Source organism: Mycteria americana, chromosome 6 (assembly GCF_035582795.1).
Source record: "Mycteria americana isolate JAX WOST 10 ecotype Jacksonville Zoo and Gardens chromosome 6, USCA_MyAme_1.0, whole genome shotgun sequence".
In the NCBI taxonomy this organism is placed as follows: Eukaryota; Metazoa; Chordata; class Aves; order Ciconiiformes; family Ciconiidae; genus Mycteria; species Mycteria americana.
The window spans coordinates 8,934,398-8,960,240 of NC_134370.1; the positions used below are offsets into that span (position 1 = coordinate 8,934,398).

Genomic DNA, 25,843 nt, shown 5'->3' on the forward strand with positions numbered 1-25,843 from the left:
GTGGAATTTTCATTTAGAATACGGTTTTATCTTTGCTGTCAAGTGCTGAAGCTAGCACTCACTATTTTGTGGGTTGTGGGAGAGGAAGAAAAGACTTCTCATGTAATCAGAAGACAAGCGCTAAGCAGTGGACTGGCTTACCATAAATAGAGGCATCTACTGCTCAGTAGATTTGGAAACTATTCTGGACTATCATGCAGTATTGCTGGAGTTGAGCTGTTTCAGAGAGCTTGTTACAGAATTGCATTGTCAAGGTATAAAACAAATAGCCACAGGTCCTGTTTCTTGATGGTAATAGCGGTCTTCCTCTCAAATAATGCCCCATCACTACCTTAAAAATAGGAGAGCGTTCACATAGAGAATAGAGCGAGTAATATAGGAACTCAGCTGTATGTGCAGTGGACTCTGTACTGTCCATTCATGGGCAACAAAGAGGAAACTAAAGATGGATAGTTGAACTTGCGGATAAAACACAAAACCCCCACCACTTTTAAATGAATAAAATTTTATTTTAATGAAAAGTAAAGGCAGATACAAACTGTGGTTTAATCAAACAAAAAAAAATAGAAGCAAACCTGACAAAGCCTGGGTAAAATGGTTTTAAAATACTCGAAGACTGGCTCCTATGACACTCCATATCATATGCCATATATTATTCACTTGTCTGAAGACTTTTTTTGTGCTAGATTCTGGAAAAGAGCAAGAAATGAATTATAGCAAATTAAATCTAATGAGTTCACTGTGTTCTTTATGGAGAAGTTTTTAAACATTGAGATTTTTTTTTTGCCTCTGAAGTTTGACAAGCATGATAAAATTAACGGATAAAGTACAAGTAAGTTACATTCCTCCAACAGAAACTTGAAACTGATCATAAAAGTGAGTGATACAAATTTCCCATGAGTGTTATTCTGCTATTGATGCTAGTGGCAGCTGCATCTTCATACAGCTCAGTCAGGGGCTCTGAAATGAACCTTTAAAATCCCTTTATTTCCAAAAATGGGACTTCAAAATATTTTTTTCTTTGTATTGTTACACAGACTGACAATCAAGAAATTTGAAGTTAAGATTGACATTCAGAGAAAAAATACATTTTAATAAGTTTTTGTAAGGAATTTGTGAGTGGACAAAATAAAATATTACATAAAAGGATGCTATTATCATCCTATTTCTCCATATTCCCATCTTCCATTTAACTGACAGCTGGAGGTAAATATTAATTTAGCTCCTAAATGCATAATCCTTTGCAGTTTTCAAGAAACTAATGATTAGTACTAGTCCCCCAAATAGGTCTTTCTTGTGCTAAAAACGTATCTTTAAATTCTTTTCTGTGCTTCCCTTTTCTGTGAGAAATGATATTCCTGGACATTTGGAAACAATAGGGTAAAACAAATGAGAACTGGAGTGCACCTGCAATACAAGGATGTTTGGCTGTGTACATAGTATAAAACACTGCTTATATAAAACCACTGCTAATCATCTTAAATTACACCTTTAAAACTGAAATTATCAAACACTTAAAATACATAATGGAAATGGCATACCATTTGCAGAATTTCAATTTCTGTTCGAAGAGTCTCACAGATACTTTCCCAATCATCATCTTTGCAATTTTCCAATTCTTTCTTAAGCCTGTGCCCAAAAACAAATAAATTTTTGGATTGGAGAACTGTTGCTTGGGCAACTATTTTTTTCAGCTTTGGTCCCAATTGTCAATTTGACTTATGTGAGAAAACCCTCATTGATCTATTTGCATGATCAAGATTTAAGTTTGCTAGTTTTGTAATTGGCAGTCCGGTATGCTGCTCTCCCACAATATTGTTGGATTTCATTCAGCGCTGGCAGTTGTGATGGCAATGTGAGGAACTTCAGAAAACGACAGTTTAGGTTTTTACAAAGTATATCTTGACTAAGTACTTTGTTAGACAAATTTCTGGACCGTGTTGTTTTCATAAACCATGAAAGATTTATGGCCTCATTAGTCATCATTTTCCTTATTTAAACATGTGAATTTGGATGTTGATACTTAGGAAGTACCATATGTTACTGTTCTTACTTCCCCTGCATATCTACTTGTAGCCGCTGGTGGAGACAGAATATTGGATTGGATGGGTCCTCCGCCTGACCCTGTGCAGCCGTTCCTGTGCAGTCATTGCCCCACAACCCCCCCCAGACTCCTTCACTGTTGCTGCTGTTCTCTCCCCACTGCTCCTATTATTCTTCAGCTCTTACCGACTGTTTCCCAATAGTCTCAGCCAGGAATTCTCCAACTTTTCTACAATAAGCACCAATTTTAATATGGCAATTTTTGCATTCAAAAGAGCATTTAGTCCTGCTAAAAGGAGACCCCTAAACTTTGCACATCAATGACTGTAATGGTTTAAATTAATACTCGGTAGGCCAAGAGAAATCTATGCCAGAGCTTTTAGTAGTCTGATGAATACAAGGTGATGAGATTATACTGAGTCTTTCCATGGCTGTCATAAGAAAAGCATGAGAAAGCTGAAGTTGCTTACCCTTAATACAGTTTCAGCAAACAATGTACATTTTCTGGGACATATAGACAAACTGAAAAAAGGAGGAAAAGTATATATTCTGCTTCTCATTAAATAGGTAAACTGATGCATCAAAGCAGGACCTTGTTTCTTCTGAAGTTGAAAGAGGAGGTAGCAACCATTTTTTCTTTTATATACTCTAATAGGGAATAAATTATATGACCGTATTATATAGATGATGCACCTCTTTAGCTGTCCTACTGCAGAGGCAGATAGAGTTTGTTTTCTACACAAGAAAATGGCTTTTTTAAAAGTCAAAGGTATAGCTGCATATGAGAGGAATAGCTTAGTCACCATGTGGCATTAGAATAGTAGCACAAGACTGGACTGTAAGTTAATTTTCTGTTCCTGTGGAAAATGTAAATATCTTACCATCAATAAGGAAACAGTATGAGCTCTGTGTGTTTGTATTACAAAGGAGTAAATGCGTCTTCTTTCAGGAATATTTCTCCTGCATTCATAACACATACAAGTGTTCGAGCAAAAGGAAATTTTGAACTATACTTTAAGAAATGAAATATTCACTGTACTGTAGTACTCTGCTAGTTTACAGACCATTTGCATTGGGAGAAGTTCATTTCAAGGTCTAAGATCAGCTTCTGATCTTGATTAAATCAGCTTAACTTCATTGCCTTGCCTCCTCATTTTTTTTCTCTCTGTGTTCTCTGTTAGCGTGACATTAGAACCCTAATTCGCTTAAGACAAACAAAAGCCCTACTTTGCCTAATTTACTTTAGGAAAGACATAGCGTGTTAATCTCGGAGAAAATGCTCTCTCATTGTCTTCCACACTGTAAAATTGATGCATAGTCTGTTTGCTAGTTGTCAGCTGAGAATGATACCAGTCCATGTTAGGTGTATACTAAGGGTAGAACAACCAGAAGATAAGCAGTAAGAGTTGCTTATCTGTGTCTTGGGATTGTGAATTAATTAATATTGATGATGTGCTTTGAAACTGTAATGTTTTGCTTATGGATTTTAAAATTTTATTTAAAATATTTTATAAAACTTCTAAATGTGGTGACAGCACAACTCCTTACATAGCATGGGGTAGTGGTGATAAAAGACATTCATTCAAATGTGGTGTTTAATTTTTACATTAATCAATTGATTCTGCTTTCAGGTCTTCCTTCTTTCTTATTTAGAAGCTAGATAATTATGGTATATGCCAGGAATATTATACTCGCAAAACAAGGGCTGTCTGTTAGGTTACAGTCTACACAATTAATGCATTGGAGACGCCTGAGTTACTGAATAAATGATGAAGTTTTACCAGAAGGAATGTGAGACGATGGAACTATTAAAAAAATGCTTAACCTGGAAGCAGATTTAGCTTTTTTATTTTACATTTAAGATAAGCAGGATATTCATATTCATCTTTCCACTATCAGACTGAATGTGTGAACCAATTATTCATGAAGCTATACTGTCTAGATGGAGGGCAGGTTTTTTGTCAGCTTCAGAAACAGAAAGAGATGTACCTTTTGCCAGACCAGGGATTAGTATGACAATTATACACTCCTTATGGCTATGATAAAAAGCAAATCTCTTAAAAAAAAAAAAAAAAAAAAAAAAAAAAAAAAATCTGAAATATCACTTTAGCATTTGGCCCTCCATGTCCTTGGTTTTTGTTTTATTTTCAGCATTTTGGTCTCTTTGATGATAATATATCTTTCAGAAAAGTCATTACACTGGATTAACAGTGTATTGGTAAGTTACAGATCACAAGTAATGGGCTCTGATGAACAGCTGGGGTTGAAACGCCATATTTGTGAAAGGAGGTTTGACTATTCCTTTGAAAAACATTCAGAATAAACAGCGATAGCAAAACCTAGCCTTAAATCAAGTAGGTGGGACAACAGCATCAGCATCTTTTTGGATGCTAGCTTGCCCTAGGCTGAGGTCTGCTATCAGTGGTCCATTTTCCATTACTCTTGAATGCCAGAAGTGACAAAGAGATGAAGAAGGAGGAGATCACTGAAGATGATCGATTTTGCAGCTTTGAAATGAGCACAGCTATTAAATGTCTTTGGCATTTGTGGTTGATATGCACTCTTCTTGAATTTCAGATGTATATGCAGAAGGCAAATAGGAAAAATAATTGTGAAATCAATACATGCTGGTATTATAAATTGAACTGTGATGAAAATAATGTTATTGTCAAACCGGTTTCTCTGAAAATAATCCACAGATTCATATTACTGGATCAAGACTTCGGCAGCCCAAACTTGCATTCCAGGAATAATTTTATGTAAAGAGGTCTCAAAGAAGAAATTGTTTGTGTAGAAAGCAGGGTGAATATGTGTTTTTAGAGCCTTTTTTTTTTTTTTAAGTGGGGATGGAAGACCCTACCTGGTTATTGTTGGAGTTGCAGAAGGAGCAGATTGTCTCTTGGTTGTGTTTTGCTGAGACAAGTAAAAAATTTTTTTATTTTCCTTCTTGTCTTTGCCTTGTTTATGACCACCATTTTATTTTTTAACCATAAATACAAGGGAAAACATTAGAGTGTATTATAAAACGGAATTGCTTGACACTGATATACAGGGCATAGCATTTATGGTACAAAACAAAGTTCCCTAAGAAGTTATATATAAATTTGAGACCATGTATGTTGATTTTCCTGAATTTTATCATAAAGGTCAGGAGAAACATTTATCAAGGTTTTAAGACTTTATTGAGATTGAAGAAAAATATAGAAGACTTCAGTTTATTGTCTCAAGCCAAAGTAGAGCTAACATGTTGGGATCATTCAGTCTCAGTTCACTACTGGGAGTAAATTAATGTGTATGTTTCTATAGTGAAAGCAAGATTTTGCTGGGTATCTACACTTCGCTGACACTACTAAACAGAAAATGCTATTGATACAGCTGAAGAAGTCAATAAATTTCAGACTTTTATCAGTTGATTGAGGAAGGGAGAAAATGAGTCCTAAATGGAATTCAGTATCTCAAAACATAAACTCAAGCACTTGAGTTGAACAAATAAATTATAAAAGTATGTGCTTGATGGAGCAGAAATAGAATAAAAATTAAGAAAGTGATCTAGTAGTAATAATAGATGCTAGCAAGAAGATGAAACATGAAAGCAAACAGGGTACTAGGCTACATAACAATGGGAATTAAATGTAAATTAAAGTAAATAGAAATACCTTAGGTAAAATAAGAAGATTTCAGCTTTTACTGTTTTGGATCAAATGCTGATTGTAAAATACATAATTATCATTGATTAAGGCTTGTGTTTTGTGAATGCTGTCAGGCAACTTTTTATAGAAGTAGTTACAGGTCTTGAAAAGTGTAGTTTGTTTTTTGGGGATTTTTTTTAATGTCTATTCCCCAAATACATAAAACATCACAAGAAGTCTTTAAGTAATATATTATTATAGATGAATAAGCATGGAAAGGTTAAGGCACATTGAATTAAACTACCATTTAGGATGAGATTTTGCTTTTGTGCAGACAGCAACCAAAGTTATATGGACTACTTTCCATAGGAACTGTAAGAACAAGGTACACAGGAAAGAAAAAATTTACAAGAATCAGAGACATCAAAACTGAAATGTGTTTCTAGGGGTCAATAAAATTCCTATTGAAAGGCAGGGAAAATAAATGTGAGTCGATCCTTCTAGTTCAAGTATCTTGATTTTTCTGTTGTACAGGGAAAATTAGATCTCAATCTGGATGTGTTAATATGGCTACCCTATTGCTGAAATTAGTATCTCTATACTGTACTGCTTTGCTTCATGTGAGCTATATAATTTTGTCAGAGCTACAAAAGATTTAGAAATGTTTCCTTCTGCATTATGGGCTCTCCATTCTCTGCTCATCTTTCAGGTTGAATGCATCTTTCTTGAAAAGTAGGTGAGAGACTTGTACATAGTATTCTTACACCCTTCTGTTTTTTGTTGGAAATACCTCTTGCTTTTATCTTTTCCACAGGTATATTTACTTTTGATGTTTATAGTTGTCTTTTGATTACATAGTATGCTTAGGCCTTTCTTCTCCTTTGCTTCCAGGTACCTATTACTGAAGTCCTTAGTTGTACATAAACTTGCCCTGTATGTAATTACATTTCTCCTCTTCAGTCTACAAGGTCTAGAGTGTTTCAATTGTTTTACACTATTGTCTCAAAATGCTTTTTACTCCAAAGTCATTATTTAAAACATTAAGCAAGACCAGCTGTGACTGTAGTTACCTTCTTCCAGCCCCAAAATTTCTTTTTTCGGACCTGTTACTGTTGTTACTATTACTCATTTCCTTACTCACTTAATATGTCTTCCCCAGGTTAACTAGTAGTTTCCCATGCGGGATAACATCAAATACTTTGCTAACATCTAGATGGGTGGCATTTGCGTTTTCTTTGACTAACCAATTGGTTGTCTTATCAAAGAAAGATATCATTAGTCAGATTTGATCTACTTTTTGCAAATCCATACTGCAATTTATGATGGAAACCTATTTTAACATAATTCAAACTATAATAGCTCCACTGGGCACTGCTATTAAAAAGAAAAGCTTAAAAAATCGATGAGGAGAGTGTCATTAAAAAACTCATTTTGAACCACATATATTACTCCAGAGACTGATACTTCCTGATTATAAAATTTAACATAAAATTAAATTGCAAATATTTTTTTTTAAACCACCAGAACCATGCATGGCCTTAGGCAACCCGCTGTTAGCATGAAATATTTGTTCAGCTCTAATGAACATATTTCCTGTATGATTTGTATGAAAGAAAGCATCACTTTTTCCTTCCTAATTTTGGTAATGGATTTTCTTTTTCTGTATTATGAAGTATAAGAAGCAATACTATATTTTTAGGAATTAGACAAGTATACAAAGCCTTGAACTATTTACAAGTAAGCTGACTTCATGCATTTCCCTTCTGCTACTGCTTTTCTGAAGTAGAACAAAAAATCAGGTTTCAAAAAAACAATTTATCCTTAGTCTATCTTTAGAATAGTTTGAAAAACCATCAATTTTAGGTAGAAACTGTCTGTTCTTAGTCTAAATAAACTTTAATTAAAATTATTTGTAGGTTGCTTTACATAAGGCAATGCATAAATTTAAAATTAAAATGTGAAAGAAGATAAATAATTAATATAGTAAGTAATTACAATGAATATAATAGTGAAATGACATAGCTAGGAATTTACTGGTATCAGTTAGTCTCTGCTTCACTGCTGTATTGTTCTACTTAAGTGATGCTACTTGTTACCTGCCAGGGAAATGTGACTCAAGAGAGCTGATGCCAAAGTTCTTTCCTGCTGTTTTGTGTTTGGCGTTGGCATTGGCAGAACAGATGATTAAAATAAGGCTTTTGATTTTAATTGCAGATATTTTCTGAAAAAAAGCCCTCTCTTCTTAAATATTTCTCTGAATTATGCACCTGTATCATGAGACTTACAATTTCTAGGGTGCCTACTTTGAGGAAGAGGGTACGGTGTCTCATCCATAACTATATCTGTGCTTAACATTCAAATTTTGGTTAGCTTTTTCCTGTATCTGAGGTGTGTTAGAACAAGCCTATAACTGCAGCACCAACAGCTGTTGGAATTACCAGTGTGTGCTTCTCATGACCTTTTGTAATTCTTTGATGGATTTGGGAGAAATTTTATGAAACTGCAGACATGGTATAGAGGCATTTTGCTCAGATCAAAGATGAATTGCTGTAATTTGAATTAGCTGGCTACACTCTTCAGCTGAAATGCAATTTACTTTAAGATATATACTTAATTGTAATGAAGATTCTTGCCTTGCCAGCTACTTTTGATATTGATTTTTAAGCTGGGACTAGGTATGTGATACAATAACAGACTTACAGGGTGTTCTGGGAGCTGCATATATCAGATTATTGATGCTGACTGTCTCTCACACTTGTTCTAAGGAAGTATTAAAAACATTGGTATTTTTACCATTTAAAGAGTGGTGTGGTTTCCTGCTCTGTAAAAAAGAATCAAATTTTGTGCTTATTTCATAGAAAAAAAAAGTATTTTTGATCCACATTACTTGTGTCAAAATATTCTTCTCTTTATATATGATTTTCAGTAAAAACTAAAATTCTATTCTTGCAACAGAATGGGGAATGTATGGGGAAAAAAGCTTATCTTGTTAGGCTAAAAAGGGTTGTTTCTCAAACACCATAGGATCAATCACATTGATTTTAACATGACCAAAACTGACTCCTATTAAGAAATATACTAGTATACGTAAGATTCCATTAATTGGTACTTTGGCTGCAAAAGGTCCTTGCAAGTGCCAAAGGTGTGTCTAGACTGTCAGGATGGCTTCCTGGTTCACCCCAGGTGCCTGGTACTTTAGTTTTTCTCACTGACACTGCATGAATTCTTCTTTATTCTCAGATTCCTTTCAGGGGGCACGCACAGCAGTGGACAGGATAGAGACTATTGGCATGGACTGCATCAGCATGTGCTCTGCTGCAGCAGCCATGGTCTCTCAAATACTTCTGTGGCAAGTCGCAGGGCATGCAATGCACATACCAGGTATTGTCCTTTTGAACCGGCACTCTGCTGTGTTCTCCTTTAACTCCTTTAAGTATTTCATGCATTTTGAATGGAAAATATGTATGTATACATGACATTATATCTTAATGTCACAGAGACACTACAAAGGGATCAGAGCAGATATGATCTCACCAAATGCTAGGCAGTGTGATGACTGGTTTGTTGCAGATAATGCTGCCTCTGAGCAGTGTAGGCACAAGCCAGTGCATATGTATTGATCTATGGGCTGTGCAATCCACAGTAATAATTGGTTCATCGGACAATTCAGACTGGAAGAGATGTCAGGAGGTCATCTAGCCCAATGTCCTTCTCAAAGCAGGGTCAGCTACAAGGTCAGACCAGGTTACTCAGGGCTTTATCCAGTCAAGTCTGAAAACCTTCAAGGATGAAAACTATGCAATGTCTCTGGGCAACCTTTTCCTTTGCTATTCTATCGTCATGATAAAAAAGTTTTTACTTAAATTGATTCTATACCCCTCTTGTTTCAATTTCTGCTTTTTGTCTTTTGTTCTCCCACTGTGCAGCATTGTGCATCCATCTTCTTGATGACCTCCTTGTAGGTACTGGAGGGCAATCAGGTACCACCAGGGGGACTATTTATATACTGCACTATTTATAGCATATCATACTTGGAATTCCCTTTCATTCTCTTAATTCAGTACTCCAAACCAAGAAGTGATGAGTAGGTTTTGTTAAAGAAACAGTGCTATGACATACAGAAGTAGACAAATGAGGATTGCCTGCTTGGCTGTACTGAAAAGCAGAATCTATTAGTGCTGACATGGAAGTACAGTAACATAGCTACGTGCTTCTGGCATCTGAGTTAAGTTATTCAGGGCTACATCTCTCTATAAAGCATTGAGCTTTTCTGATCAAGTGCAAGATAGAAGTATGATTTAGGCAAATCTGCCCTAAATTTTGTCCAGTATCAGAAATGAAAAAAAATTTCAATGTAAAGAAAATGTCTTCAATATATTATTACACCTCAAGGAGCGCTTGCTTTTTGTGATAGTAGTAATAGAAGTAGGAACACTTTATATTTTGCACTACATGCAATTATCAAATAATACAAGTTTATCTGGACCATAAAATGAGGCATTTTATGAAATAAAAAAATCTCATAATCCTTCTTGCTTTGGTTGTAAATGACACTTGCTAGTTTTGTAGTTAATAGAATTTAATATGTTTTATCCACTGTTGTGTTTTCCACCCAGATAAAACCAATGTATCACTCCACAGAGCTGTGAGTTAATTTCACTACGTAGAAAGACAGACATACATGGATTTGAATGATTCACCTAGGATCTCATAGCAATCAGTGGCAGAGTTGGGGATTTAAAGTAATATAATGTTTGCTACTTCTGTACCTTATACACAGGAAACCTGTTACAGAAAACTAATTACACCAATTTGGGTATTAAGTGGTATCACGGCAGTAAACTACTCCAAGGGAAGTATGTTATTTAGAAGGAAGTTGACAACCGCATGTATCACAAAACCTAATATATCACAATGGAATGAATAATGTAAAAGAGTGAATTATAACATGCTGTCTTACAGAATTGCTGCTGTTATTATTTACACTGTGTCTTCTATGTATATGTTGAATGTAAAGTTTTTGCTACTGTATGCAGAATTGTGAGCTAATTAATTTTTATGCTGAGGGAATTTTGGCCATGTCTCAACACCATGTAAGAGGTTGCAGAGAGTTAGTAATAGGGCTGGTATTTCATTTTCTTTCAAAAACCGATATTCAGCAAAAAATGGGCCATTACCAAATTGTCTTTCAGAAAAATGTTCAGGGTTGTCTGCAAAATTTTATTTTTCCATTGAAAGTTTTCAGAAAAAAAATTACTATATTTATTTATTTTTGTCAAAACCTCAGAAATGTATAGGAAAAAATAATGTGATAGTAACAAAAGTTGTGTTTTCCCTAACAATTTCTGTTAGAGAATATTTTGGAACAGCTTTTCTAGGAGGAGTTCCTTTGCATTGTCTATTAAATATTTTTAAATATCCACAGGCACTTGCACCTGGAACACCATAAAATAGGAAAAAGATGGTTAATTCTGTGATATGGGACTTTCTGCATTGGAAGATTTTTTGTTGAAAACATTACACTGTTTTCTGTATAATGAAACTTAAGCAAACTGACAAGAAACGAGTCATTACCACTCAGTTCCTGGGAAGCAATATTCACTATTAAGGGAGACTGTGCAAGGTCTTCTGTCTTGGTTAAATCTTCAAAATTTTGTTCTAAACTAGCTTAATTAGATGGCAAACTAGAACTGATAGTAGAAATCACAGAGAAAACAAATCTACATTTAGTAGCTTCAATACAAGGCCCACCTGATCCAAAGAGGTTATTGTGGCCAATCCATTCCGTTGCAATCAGGCTCTGGGGAAGGTTGTACAGCCAGTCAGCAGAAGTACGTATACACTGTATACTACATACATACGTATACATATACTTCGTCAGGTAGTTCATCAGTACTCGGTGTGCCACTGCTATTTTTACAAAAACTTAAGAACTGGCCTTCCACCCAAGGAGCAGTCTTTTGGTCTTCCTCCAAGTTTGACTGAATTCCTTGCAAACACTTTTTCAGTTTTTAGTTCATTGGAGTATGCATGTAAGGGTGAAAGGCTGTAATTATCAACAGGAATTTGTGTTCTGTAATAAAAATGAATGATTCTTCTGATTTCAAAGGAATATTGTACAGGAAAGATAAAATAGTCATTGCCACCAGGACTGGTCTGCAGTTACAGACCTAAAATTAAATTTAGGAACTTATTAACATGAGACTCTTACCTTAAACATTCAGGATCAGTCTGACATTTTTCAGTGACTTGGACTTTTTCTGCTTCTAAATCTTTCGTCATTCTTTCAGCCTCCCTGATTACTTTCTCAAGTTCTAAACATAAAATAACAATTACCTTATAAATATATATTAATCATCCATATTCAAAGACTTCCTACATTTTCTAAATTTATCTTTTCTAATATTTCTTTGTGAAACTGTTTGTAGGGTAAAGGTATCCAAATAAAGAACATGAATTGTTTTATTATTGTAATTGGTATGCATATTGCAATCTTCCAGAGAATTACATTCCTTTTCCCCAACAATTTATGACCATATTTACGGCTTGTCTTTCTTAGCTCTCTTACTGTAACATGTTATTGACACATTTGTAATCTAGAAGTGGTTTAGTAACTTTTTTACATTTTTTTAAATCCAAATTTCAAAATAATCCGTATTGCTTGTGATGATCTTTGACACAGAACCTTTCTTGGTTCCTTCTGTATCTTTTTAGTTTTTTCTTTTATAGGGTTTCCTGTGTATTTGACACATTCCTCCCAGCTTTGTGTGTAGAATTCTTCTTTTATGCACAGACTTTCACACACAAATACACAAATGTCAGTAAAGAGATGATAGCTGAATTTACAACTCAGAGGTTTAGCACCTAGGCCAAATCTGTCTTTATCAGTCCAAGCCATGTTGCTTGTTAAACATTTGAATTTTAGTGACATGCTTTAATTATAGGTTAATGGTTTTTAAACAATATTTATGTTGATTTTAAGTTCACTTTGAAACACTAAATCCTCTAAGTATATGACTTATCAACAAAAGTAAAAATTTTTTTTCATATTTATAGCTTATGATTCAGCAAATCTGTAGACCTCAGTATCACTGACATTTAAAATAAATCTTATTGAAATCACAGAATCACAGAATCGTATAGGTTGGAAAAGACCTTTAAGATCATCGAGTCCAACCGTAAACCTAACACTACCAAGACCACCATTATACCATGTCCATAAGCACCTCATCGAAACGTCTTTTAAATACTTCCAGGGATGGCGACTCAACCACTTCCCTGGGCAGCCTGTTCCAATGCTCAAGAACCCTTTTGGTGAAGTAAAATTTCCTAATATCCAGTCTAAACCTCCCCTGGTGCAACTTGAGGCCATTTCCTCTCGTCCTATCACTTGTTACTTGGGAGAAGAGACCGACCCCCACCTCTCTACAACCTCCTTTCAGGTAGTTGTAGAGAGCAATAAGGTCTCCCCTCAGCCTCCTTTTCTCCAGGCTAAACAATCCCAGCTCCCTCAGCCGCTCCTCATCAGACTTCTGCTCCAGACCCTTCCCCAGCTTCGTTGCCCTTCTCTGGACATGCTCCAGCCCCTCAATGTCTCTCTTGGAGTGAGGGGCCCAAAACTGAACACAGTATTCAAGGTGCGGCCTCACCAGTGCCGAGTACAGGGGCACGATCGCTTCCCTAGTCCTGCTGGCCACACTATTTCTGATACAAGCCAGGATGCCATTGGCTTTCTTGGCCACCTGGGCACACTGCTGGCTCATATTCAGGCGGCTGTCAACCAACACTCCCAGGTCCTTCTCTGCCAGGCAGCTTTCCAGCCACTCTTCCCCAAGCCTGTAGTGTTGCATGGGGTTGCTGTGGCCCAAGTGCAGGACCTTGCACTTAGCCTTGTTGAACCCCATAGAATTGACCTCGGCCCATCAATCCAGCCTGTCCAGGTCCCTCTGCAGAGCCTTCCTACCCTCAAGCAGATCAACACTCCCGCTCAACTTGGTGTCATCTGCAAACTTACTGAGGGTGCACTCGATCCCTTCATCCAGATCATTGATAAAGATATTAAACAGAACTGGCCCCAACACAGAGCCCTGGGGAACACCGCTTGTGACCAGCCGCCAACTGGAGTAAACTCCATTCACCACCACTCTTTGGGCCTGGCCAGCCAGCCAGTTCTTAACCCAGCGAAGAGTACACCCGTCCAAGCCATGAGCAGCCAGTTTCTCCAGGAGAATGCTGTGGGAGACAGTGTCAAAAGCTTTACTGAAGTCTAGGTAGACAACAACCACAGCCTTTCCCTCATCCACTGAGGGGGATACCTTGTCGTAGAAGGAGATCAGGTTGGTCAAGCAGGACCTGCCTTTCCTGAACCCATGCTGGCTGGGCTTGATCCCTTGGTTATTCTCTACATGCCATGTGATGGCACTCAGGATGATCTGCTCCATCAGCTTCCCCGGTACCGAGGTCAGACTGACAGGCCTGTAGTTCCCCGGGTCCTCCTTCCAGCCCTTCTTGTAGATGGGTGTCACATTTGCTAATCTCCAGTCAACTGGGACCTCCCCAGTTAGTCAGGACTGCTGGTAAATGATGGAAAGGGGCTTGGTGAGCACATCTGCCAGTTCCTTCAGTACTCTCGGGTGGATCTCATCAGGCCCCATAGACTTGTGAGTGTCTAAGTGGTGCAGCAGGTCACTCACCATTTCCCCCTGGATTATGGGGGCTCCATTCTGGTCCCCGTCCCTATCTTCCAACTCCAGGGACTGGGTACCCAGAGAACAATTGGCCCTGCTATTAAAGACTGAGGCAAAGAAGGCATTAAGTACCTCAGCATTTTCCTCATCCTTAGTCACTGTGTTCCCTCCCCTGTCTACTAGGGGCTGGAGATTCTCCTTGGCTCTCCTTTTCTGCTAATGTATTTGAAGAAGTGTTTTTTGTTGTCTTTTACAGCAGCAGCCAGACTGAGCTCTAACTCAGCTTTGGCCCTTCTAGTTTTCTCCCTGCACAGCCTCGCTACACCTTTGTAGTCCTCCTGAGTTGCCTGCCCCTTCTTCCAGAGGTCATAGACTCTCCTCTTTTTCCTGAGTTCGAGCCAGAGCTCTCTATTCAGCCAGGCCGGTCTTCTTCCCCGCTGGCTCGTCTTTCGGCACCTAGGGACAGCCTGCTCTTGTGCCTTTAGGACTTCCTCCTTAAAGAATGTCCAGCCTTCCTGGACCCCTTTGCCCATAAGGGCTGCCTCCCAGGGGACTCTGTCGACCAGTCTCCTAAACAGGCCGAAGTCCATCCTCCGGAAGTCTAAGGTGGCAGTTTTGCTGACCCCCCTCACCGCTTCTGCACGTATCAAAAACTATCATTTTGTGATCACTCTGCCCAAGACGGCCTCCAACCATCACATGGCTCACAAGTCCTTCTCTGTTGGTGAACAAGAGGTCCAGCGGGGCACCTTCCCTCGTTGGCTCACTCACCAGCTGTGTCAGGAAGTTCTCTGCCACACACTCTAGGAACCTCCTAGACTGTTTCTTCTCTGCTGTATTGTATTTCCAGCAGACATCTGGTAAGTTGAAGTCCCCCACAAGAACAAGGGCTAGCGATCATGGTGCTTCTCCCAGCTGCTTATAGAATAGTTCATCTGTCTCCTCATCCTGGTTGGGTGGTCTGTAACAGACTCCCACCACAATATCTGCCTTGTTGGCCTTCCCCCTGATTCTTACTCATAGACACTCCACCCTATCGTCACCATCATCGAGCTCTAAACTATCCAGACGCTCCCTAACGTATAGGGCTACCCCACCACCTCTCCTGCCTCATCTATTCCTCCTGAAGAGTTTATAGCCATCCATTGCCGCACTCCAGTTGTGCGAGTCACCATGTTTTCGTGAGGGCAACCATATCATAGTCTTCCTGGTGTACAATGGCTTCCAACTCCTCCTGCTTGTTGCCCATGCTGCGTGCATTGGTGTAGAGGCACTTCAGCTGGGCTGTCATCTGTGTCTCCTTCATAGAACAACACCCCTTGTGTGCTTTGAGGCGTTTCACTGGCATTTTCCTCTTGGCTCCTATTGCCTCAGTATCCCCTAGCTCAACTCTGTTCGACTTCGGCTGTGCCCCAGTGTACCCTGCACATCTCGGAGACACAGGCCGAGTGCCCTCGCTGGCACCCGCTCCCTCTAACCGTGGCACGTCGTCCCTCAGCTTCCCTCGGGCAAACCTGATATTACCCCCCTCCCCCTTCGAGTCTAGTTTGAAGCTCTGTTGATGAGCCCCGCAAGTTCCTGAGCAAAGATTCTCCTTCCCCTTTGAGAAAGATGAATCCCATCAGACGCCAGCAAACCTGGTGCTGTGTAGGCCATCCCATTGTCAAAAAAACCTAAATCCGTGGTGATGACACCAGCCACGGAGCCATGAGTTGATAGATTGGGTGCCTCTGTTCCTTCTTGTGTCGCTGCCCACAACTGGAAGGAGAGAGGAGAAAACAACCTGTACTCCAGAGTCCCTTACTAGCCGTCCCAAGGCCCTGAAGTCTCTTTTGATTGCCCTAGGACTTTGTGTTGCAGCTTCATTGCCCCCCACATGGAAGACCAGTAGGGGGTAATAGTCCGAGGGCCGTACCAGGGTAGGGAGTACCCTCGTGATATCCTTCACCCGGGCCTCGGGGAGGCAGCAGACTTCCCTAAGAGGAGGGTCCGTCCAGCATACCGGACCCTTGGTTCCCCTCAGAAGGGAGTCACCCACAACTATAACCCATCTTCTCTTCCTTGCGGAGGTGGTGTTAATACGAGAGGTACGTTCTTCTGACCTGGGCGACACATCTGGTGTAGATGGACTATCATCCCCATCCTCCATTGACTGGCCTTCCACCTCCAGGGCCTCATACCTGTTGTACAGAGGCACCTGGGGAGGCGAGGTGGGCAGGGAGGGCCTTCGCCTGCCGCCACGAGCACGGACTTGCCTCCATTCACTCTCCTCCTCTGAGCTGCTGCCTTCAGCCCGGTGGGGGGGGATAGAGCATCCCCTTGATCGTGGGTTCTTACTGGTGGCTGCTGCTGCTCCTGTTCCTGTCTCAGGGGGGGCAGAGCATGGCACCACCAGTCGATCTCTTTCTCAGCCTCCCTGATGCTCCTTAACCTTTCTACCTCCTCCCGTAGCTCTGCCACCATGCAGAGCAAGTCATCACCTCACACCTCATCATTACTGGTCACACCTCACACAGCTGTCCACACGGCTGCCATGCGTGAACAGTGAAAGGCCCAGGCACTCCCTGCAGCCCGAGACCTGGGTGGCCGCATGTTTTTGTGGGAGCTCCATCTGGGTAGCCACATCCACTCTGGCGAGCACAGAGGGCATCACTTTCTGACAAGTGAATACCATAGCTGAGTTTCTTCTGAAAGGATGGGGACTACCGAATGAACTCACTTTTCACAGTTCCTCTTGAGCTAGTAGGGTGACTTCACCTTCCCTACACGCCCTGCCTGTGCAAACTGATGCACCACGCCCTTCCGATGCGCCATGCCCCGTTTGCAGGCCCTGTTTGCCACTCTCCTGGTCGCTTGTGCTCCCTGGGGGCTGCTCTTGTATGGGAAGGGAAGGGAAGGGAAGGGAAGGGAAGGGAAGGGAAGGGAAGGGAAGGGAAGGGAAGGGAAGGGAAGGGAAGGGAAGGGAAGGGAAGGGAAGGGAAGGGAAGGGAAGGGAAGGGAAGGGAAGGGAAGGGAAGGGAAGGGAAGGGAAGGGAAGGGAAGGGAAGGGAAGGGAAGGGAAGGGAAGGGAAGGGAAGGGAAGGGAAGGGAAGGGAAGGGAAGGGAAGGGAAGGGAAGGGAAGGGAAGGGAAGGGAAGGGAAGGGAAGGGAAGGGAAGGGAAGGGAAGGGAAGGGAAGGGAAGGGAAGGGAAGGGAAGGGAAGGGAAGGGAAGGGAAGGGAAGGGAAGGGAAGGGAAGGGAAGGGAAGGGAAGGGAAGGGAAGGGAAGGGAAGGGAAGGGAAGGGAAGGGAAGGGAAGGGAAGGGAAGGGAAGGGAAGGGAAGGGAAGGGAAGGGAAGGGAAGGGAAGGGAAGGGAATTGCTGCCGTCACTCTTGTTCCCACCCATGCTGAGTCAGAGCCAGGCCCTCATCAGGAGCTCCTTCCTGCTCAGGGGCCAGGGCGTGGCTGCGGTAGCCCTAATCCATAATATTTGTTATAAACATGTTTAAAAATTATGTATGACATAATGCAAAAATATATTGAAATCTTGTTTCTATGATTTCTTTTTCTTGAGAAAAATAACTTGACAGAAAAGATTTTTCAGAAGCATTGGTTAAGCCACAAATAATTATCATACCAAGTGATTATCAGGCACACCTTTGAGTTTGCTTTGGAGAGTAAGTAAATCCTGCTTTAATTCGTTCTTCTGCAGCTGGAGTGCATTTAACTGAATATTTTTATGTTCCATTGACTCCATTTCTAAGAAAAAATATATTTTAAATTAAAATGAATTGCAGTTTTAGTCTTCATGATATAATCTTAAATAGTCTTAACTACTTCTACCAATCTTCAGCTAGTCAAAAAGAACCTTAAATATAAAACTAAAATCAGCTAAAATCAGTCATATAAAACCCAGTTTGCAGGAAATTATATGTCATAATGTATTCATAACTATGAAAGAAAATGTTTTTTAATGATATTAAGATGTTTGACATATTTTGTTGACTGGGCATAAAAAGAATGTTTTTCAGCTATAAGGGAAGATGACTTATTGAATAGGTGGTGAACAGACACCTCTCAGCAGGACTAAAAAAACCCTCTTATTTTGTTTAGTGTTATGGACATTTGAACCTGACCATTGACAGCATCTGGAATTAATTGTGATTGTTTCCCTGACAACTGGATGTCCTCACATAATTTCCTTGTCATGAGTTGCTTAAACTTTTCTCTTTAGTGTTGTCAGTGTGCTCAGGACTGTAGAAGACAGAAAAACTGACAAGTACCTCAAAAAAGGTGCAGTTTAAAAGGATGGCATCAAGACAGCAACTGAACCTACAGAAGAATGTTAGTCGCCTTTCATGTCCTACTGATCATTTGACTGATCAGATCTGCCAGAGTATTTAAAAATTAATCATTAAAAGTAGCAGGTGTCACCAAATACAGACTTTTTTTCAGTTGTAGATCAGAATTAGAGCTACAGGAAATACAGAAGGTACCACCAAGTATAAACTCAAATGGGTAGTCATATTTCAGTAACTTTACATCAGATATGGGGAACTCCAAGTGCTGGCGCTTGATGAATCATAAAATCATGAGATTGGAAAGGACTTTGAGGGGTACTGCATTCCTCCTCCTGAAGGCAGGATCAGCTGTACCTCTGTCATTTCTGACAGATGCGTGTCTAACCTGTTTTTAAAGACCTTTGGCAATGGAGACTCCTAATTCCTTTGGTAATGGAATCTCCTAAGGCAAAGTGTTTCAGTGTTCTTAGAAAGATTTCTAAACAGCCAGCCAGAGTCTCCCTTATGTGGTTTACACTTGTTACTTTTTATTCAGTTCACTATAGGTATGGAGAATATATTAATTTCCTTTTTACAGAATCCTTTAATGATTTGAAGACTGATATCCATCTTCCATCAGTCTTTTCCTTCATAGGTTAAATAGTCCCCATTCTTTCATTTTTTTTCCTTCTCATGTTCTCCAGATCTCTGATCACTCTCACTGGTCCCATGTGGATTCTCTCCAGCTGGTCCACATTTTTTCTTGAAGTGTAACATCCAAAACTAGATCCACAGTATTCCAGCTAAGAGCTTAACTGCCCTAAATAGAGTGAAGGATTATTTTGCATGTCTTAGAGGTCAGAATTATGTTTATGTCTCAGTATGGTGTTGGCATTCTGATGTCCTTGACTCATGTTCAGCTTGTGATCCATGACGACTCCTATTTCCTTGCTGAAGAATTGCTTTTCAGTCTGACCCTGTTCTGAGAAATCTCATATTCTGTATCTTAAATCAAAGAAAAAGTTATACTGTGGCAGTAAAAGACCAGTCCTACAAGACATCTGTGCATATAATTCTTTTGAATCTAAGGAAATTTACATAGCTCAACCGTAGGTGATTATAGTCAGTGCAAACCTAATATAATACGCTATGTATGACAGTGCACCTCTGTGCTGGTTGACATTAGACATTGGGAGCCACTTCTACAGGTCTGCTTCTTCTTGTAGTGCTCATAGTCAGAAAGGGCTGAAGAGGATAGGGAACAGAAGAGGCTTTAATTATGCTCATGTAATGTGTTATGTCAGACCACACTCTTTCAGTTTGGTGCTAAGAGGAAGTTCCAGACAGCAAGGGAATTGAATTAAAATTATTGTTTTCCACAGCTATATTTTACTGATTTATATTCAATCTCTGGTAATCCAAGATAAAATAGTTTAATATAAGACTTACCATTTTTCAACAGAGCTGCCTCATTCTCTAAATCATTTATTTCAGTCTTGACTTTTTTTTTAATCAGAAGATCTCTATTACTTGTTAGTCCATACTCATTGTTAAATTCTGTTACTTCTCTAGTAAAATTATCTTCCTCTTCAGTCATTTTTCTCTTTGCATCTGTCTGTAAAAAAGAAGGGGAAAATTTAATGTTCAGGTGAAAAAAAGAAAGTCTTTGTTAGGCTAGGCAGACTGAAACACACTGTTGTTGTTTATCCTTAAACTTGTAGTATGAATGTAGTATATTTACTTTTCCTGACTTATAAGAACATGAAAATAGCCTACAGCTTTATCATTTTGTCTGCTGTTTTAACCTTTTTTTTTCTGAAAAAGTGAAGGATCTATTTTTAATAATAAAACGTTTAAAAAATCACTACATTATGTTACAGACTTGTGCCAGCAGTTTTTCAGTTCAACTCTTTATTGAAATTAGTAGAAAGTTCTGTTTGAAGTCAGTAGCATAGTATGGCCACTTTTTTTTTTTTTTACATTGTATTAAATGAAATAAAGGTGGTGTTTATTCCTCTGCAAAATGCTTAATTTACAAAATGCTTAAATTACTTTAACTCCCTCAATAACTACCAAGAAAGCTATAGCTGATAGGAAGTCACTGTTTCATTTTCCAGAAAAAATATTCTAAAAACAAAGGCAATATTAAATTCCTTTAAAAAATCTTAACTGATCGCTAAATTAAATAAAATGAAATGACCCCTATATACAGGAAGAAAGAAATTATAACCTATATATCAAACTTGACTGGTTCCAATTAAAAGAAACTTCACACTTCTTCAAAGGATATTTAGCTTTTATAGCTAAATAATTTTTATATGATACTTATAATATTTATTTTTCTTTCTTTCTTTATATACTTAGGATTGGGAATACTTTGGATGCTGAAGAAATATTACTTAATTAAAAGGATATCTGCCTAAAGATTTAGGGTTAATACTGGTGATTCATACTGAATGTTTAAAATTTAGCTCTGCTGATTTAAAGTACAAATACATATGCAGAGAAGACTACTCATCTGTGGTGTTTCTTAATATCTACAGATCCAAGGATCCACAATGAAGTAAGAGGAAGGCAATATTCAGGTTCGCACAAGAGAGAACTGAAAAGCGTGTTGTCTGTATGTGTTGCAAGTAGCTACCTTTTAAGAGGTGGCTAGGTGTGTCTAGCATCAAAGAGATTGTGTAGTATGTCAGGATTCCTAAAATGTGGTGTTGGCCTCCCTGAGTTTTTCCTTTGATCCTTCCCAATATGTTTTATTGTGGATGAGGCAGTCCAATTTAAGGTGAGACTTTCCTAGTTTTCTTTTACAAAGGAAATAATATATCAGAATTGGAGTTCAGTCATACAACAGCAGACATTAGAAAATGAAGTCAAGAATGTTAAATCAGCTTTGTAGATAAACTGCAGCATACATTACCTTAGATCATGGTTTAAATTAAAAGTGAGACATTTACATTAAGTATGCTAGAGTAAAAAAAAAATATTTTCCAGATTTAAAACATTACTTCTTCAATATTCGCGAATTTTAAAGCTGACTACTCTCATACAGTAGAAAAGAGCTGTCTGAATACCATAGCTGGAAACATACAAAGATTTTAAGAAGACTGCTGTTTTGATTAATAAGTTCAGCTTTCTGTTTTTCTAAGCTGTCTTCACGTTTCTTCAGAATTTCTAAGTAGAACTGTTTTTCAGACAGATGCTGAACCTTCCAAGAGAAAAAAAAAAGTTTATAAAGTAAGGTTATTGTTTTATTGTTTCATATACTTTGATATTGTACATAAGGATCTTGGTCCAGTTAAAACACATCTGGCACAGCTGCTGGACTAGCAAAAGCATAACAGTTCTTTCCCCCCCCCTCCAATAATCTTCAAATATACCACTAAGCTTTTAAAAAGTATTCTTTCTTTAAAAAACACATTTAGTGCCGGTCTATCTATCTAAAATGACATTTTAAAGTCTGATCAGTTTAGGATAAATTTTTTCAGGTTAAAACCAGGAAAAATATTGATCACATGGGATCTTTTACCCAACATAATACAGTGTGCTCCATCTAATTGTGTAAAGCTTATCATGTACCAAATCAGACAATAATATCAGAGGGACAGGGGTACAACATCATTGTTTTGACTGAATGGCTGTACACTTCATCAACTCTGCAATGCTACTATTGCGTATGTGAAGGAGGGAGGGATATGCTTATATTTTTCTGAGCACCATTTCTGAAATTCTTAGCCAAGGAAGTGTAATAGAAATTAGCTCATTGGTTAAAGACAGTTGGACCATAACCTCCCCAAGCCCCAAACTTCTATTTTGCATATAGTTTTATTCTTAGTTTTATTAATTTTAAACAGTAGTTTATCTGATAGAAGGGTATGCTGTTCAACCGTTGCATTTTCAAAATTTGCTGAAGAGTTCTTCTCAATTTTCCAGTGCATCTACTGTATCGTCTAACCTAAGTTAAGATATATTGTGGGATAAATTATAACAGCAGATAAATAGGGAACAGCTAACTGCTGAAGAGTCTTAAAGGATGAGAATCATTCATCTGATGAAGTGGAGAAAAGGAGGTCAACAGAATGACTCGACTGTAATACTCAGAACGATGAGTAGGGAAAGCAAAGTTAGCAGAATTGCCCACAGACTGTAAAGGCACAGGGCAAGTATCAGGAAGTAAATTGAATAGTCAGGCTGATGCATGACTGTGTGCGCAGAAGCAGAAAACACCAAATAATGGTGATATTACGGAGGTAAAAATGAAAAGATTGTAAAATGAAATAATGTAGATGATTTTGGAGAGGGTGCAGATGAAGTGTATCTGATCAAAAAAGGAGGAGGATAGTGGAATCAAATGCCCTAAGACCAGAATGTGAGAGTTGGAAAGGAAAGGACCAGTTTTTTTCCTTATCCTTGATATGTCTGGCATGCTAAGTGTCCAGGAAGTGCTTGCCTCAGGAATATTTATTTTACATATTAATTCAAATGGAATAGATTCATAATAATACTGTGGTATAATTGTCTTATACCACAGTATTTATATTACTGAACATAACTAGCTGCAGTGTAGTTTCTCCATCTGTAAGACATCAACTTAATCTATGCATTTGCAACAGATATTTTTTAAGAAATCATTGAGCCATTAAAAGCAAAATGCTATAATTCGGGTTCTAATTACATGCTACCTGATTTTACAGAACAGAGGAAAAAGATAGCATTTCCTAGGAATCTTTGATTGACCACAGGCAGTCTCTGTGAAATAGATGTCAAAACACTTTTGAACTCAGCCTCACTGCTTGGTCAGGCATAAGCTGCTGTGCATGTACATGTTTGGATATGTATGCTTATAAAGAAGTGCAGTTATTTGGTGCGGGACAAATTGAACAGCATTAGCTGAACAGCATTATTTAATATTATTTGAATTACATTAACTATTGTAGACATATGTAAACTTAATTCCTGTACTGAAGAATAAATTACTTTAAATAATTTAAATAACTATATAATCTTTAAACCTAAATACAGCCTGGCTGAAATGCACTTTCCCATTCTACTCGTTTTCTGTATCATTTCCTATCTATAAATGAATCAATGTCAGACTAAGCAAGCAAGTAAAATATATTTTGTGGACATCCGTGAGAATATTATTAATCCTGGTGGGTAAAACACATAAGATTTAATTAGGAATAGTTCTTCAGCTCTTCCCATTAGTCGTTTACAATAATGGCTCTACTCTTGGGACCTTCTGTACCTACCACATAAACCTTGATTACATCACAATGCATCAATAACAAATTAGTAGTATAAACATAAAATTGTGATGTTCATAAATGAATTTATGAGCAAAGGACTTTACCTAACAAGCAACACTCAGATATAATCTGTGTTGGTTAAATAAGTTATTATTTTAAAGCACATTTGGGCTCTGAGATTGTCGCATGCATAAATGCAAGCACGTGAATAACTGCTTGCATGATTATAGTCTCAATTTGCAAACAGTAAATATTTGTAAATCAGTTCTCTTTTATGCTGACCCCCTTGCAGTAATGTTGATATTTATTATATATATTACATAGTCTTTTATAAAAGGCAGAAGAGCCTATTTTTGAAAGGATGAAAATGATCCCCCAAACATTTATTTTCGCAACTAGGTGAGGCAATCCCCCAAAGGTTCCTGAAAATGCTTATTTAAATGATAGGATACAACAGTTCTGACTTCAAAGGACACTCCATATGCTTTCCTGTTGTGCATACACATTCTGCCAGCACAGATACTTAATAGCACAGGGCATGATAGTTAGACTTCATTTTCAGGCACAAGCAAATGGATTTTTAAATCATTTGTAACCACAGGTATTAATGGTGAAAAGCTCTGCAAAACTGGAAGCTTAATCTGAAAATATGTCTGCAGTTTGGTTAAATGGAAAGCATAATAAAGTCTTAAAAACACTAAATTGATTCAGACGCTTTCCTCTGTCTTCAGCGTCCCTAAAAAAACTCTTAGGCCTTGTAAGCCCTAACTGTGAGCCCAGGCTCACAGGAAGATCTTTAGTATATGACTCAAGATCCTGTGAAGTAAACACAGGGAATGTTTCCATACATTTTCTGTGAAAGGCCTTTAATGAATGGCAGTGGGCAACAAAGGAATGGTTTCTGGGCCTCTGAAGGAAAGTGCTGTAACAAGCTCCAGGACTGTTAAGACAGGGCCGCTCACACCGTACCTGAACAGAGTCTCTCTGCAGCTGACGTCTGGTGGCTGCGTCTTGGGAAGGGACTGACCGGACATGGTGGTCTGCTCCCTGCCCGGCTCTATCTGCGGAGCTGGAGTGACTTTCACATGCACATGTGCTGTCTCCAGTGCTTCCAGATTTTGGAAGCGTTATCTGGAAACGTTCCTACCCCTGAGGTGAGCGAGTCCCTGAACATAGCCAGGGGCCAGCCTGGCGGGTGAGATTTGTGAGAGGGGAAAGACATTGACAGACCTTTTTTCACTACAGAAACACACGGTGTAAGTTTTCTCAATGCTGTGTTATTTGGTAGGTGAAGCATACTCCTTGAAAGTGTTTATGAATCTATTCCTGAAAGAATAGGTCATATATTTGTAAATATAATTATTTCATTATTATGTATACTATAAACATGCCTGCTTACCTTTGTTTCTAATTTCATTCTTGCAGTGCTCAGCTCTTCTTTTATTTGGTTAATTTTTTCATAACTTCTATTTATGTCGAATTTAGCTGGAACACAACAAAAAACGGTAAGAATGTGTGCTCAGTTTGTAAAAGTTACAAACTTAGTTTCTAATTTCATTTTTGCAGTACTCAGCTCTTCTTTTATTTGGTTATTTTTTTCATAACTTCTACTTATGTGGAAGTTAGCTGCAACACAACAAAAACCTGTAAGAATGTGTGCTCAGTTTGTAAAAGTTACATTCTCATAAAAACATGCCATTGGCAAGAAGCGGCCAGCCCAGCTGCCTGCCGAGCTTTCACCGACAAAGGTCCCCTTGTAGGGGGTCCCCAGCACAGGCCCCCTGCACTGGTCCCCAGCACAGTGGGGCCACCCTGCTTTTCCCCCGGGAGATGGAGAGGCCATTAAGTGTGGCCAGTGCTGCTGCTGGACCCACAAGATGGCGGCCATGGGGCAGACCTTGTTGGATGAAGCGCCTCTTCTCCCTCGCCTGCTTCTCTGTGAGCTGTATTTGCTGGAACAAAGCATCCAGGTTCAT

The 25,843-nt window shown here is 38.8% G+C and overlaps 1 protein-coding gene across 1 annotated transcript; it reads right to left on the reverse strand.

The window, feature by feature from the left end:
• Positions 1 to 656: 656 nt before the first annotated feature.
• On the reverse strand, positions 657 to 25,843 carry CCDC172 (coiled-coil domain containing 172). The gene is made up of 8 exons (XM_075504059.1): positions 25,765 to 25,843; positions 25,267 to 25,352; positions 21,710 to 21,826; positions 20,068 to 20,233; positions 17,996 to 18,097; positions 11,884 to 11,986; positions 1,542 to 1,629; positions 657 to 689 (listed from the first exon to the last, which is right to left on the reverse strand). Exons 1-8 carry the CDS (start codon positions 25,841 to 25,843, stop codon positions 657 to 659), a joined length of 774 nt encoding a protein of 257 aa, XP_075360174.1.

Excerpts from the sequence above, each read along its gene's own strand:
- CCDC172 (XM_075504059.1), bottom strand. The coding sequence starts at position 25,843 with ATGAACCTGGATGCTTTGTTCCAGCAAATACAGCTCACAGAGAAGCAG. Across the intron at positions 11,987-17,995 it reads TCTCCAAAGCAAACTCAAAG|AACTTGAGAAAGTAATCAGG; the intron begins GTGTGCCTGATA and ends TTTTATGTTTAG. Across the intron at positions 1,630-11,883 it reads ACTGATCCTGAATGTTTAAG|GCTTAAGAAAGAATTGGAAA; the intron begins GTAAGAGTCTCA and ends TTTTGGGCACAG.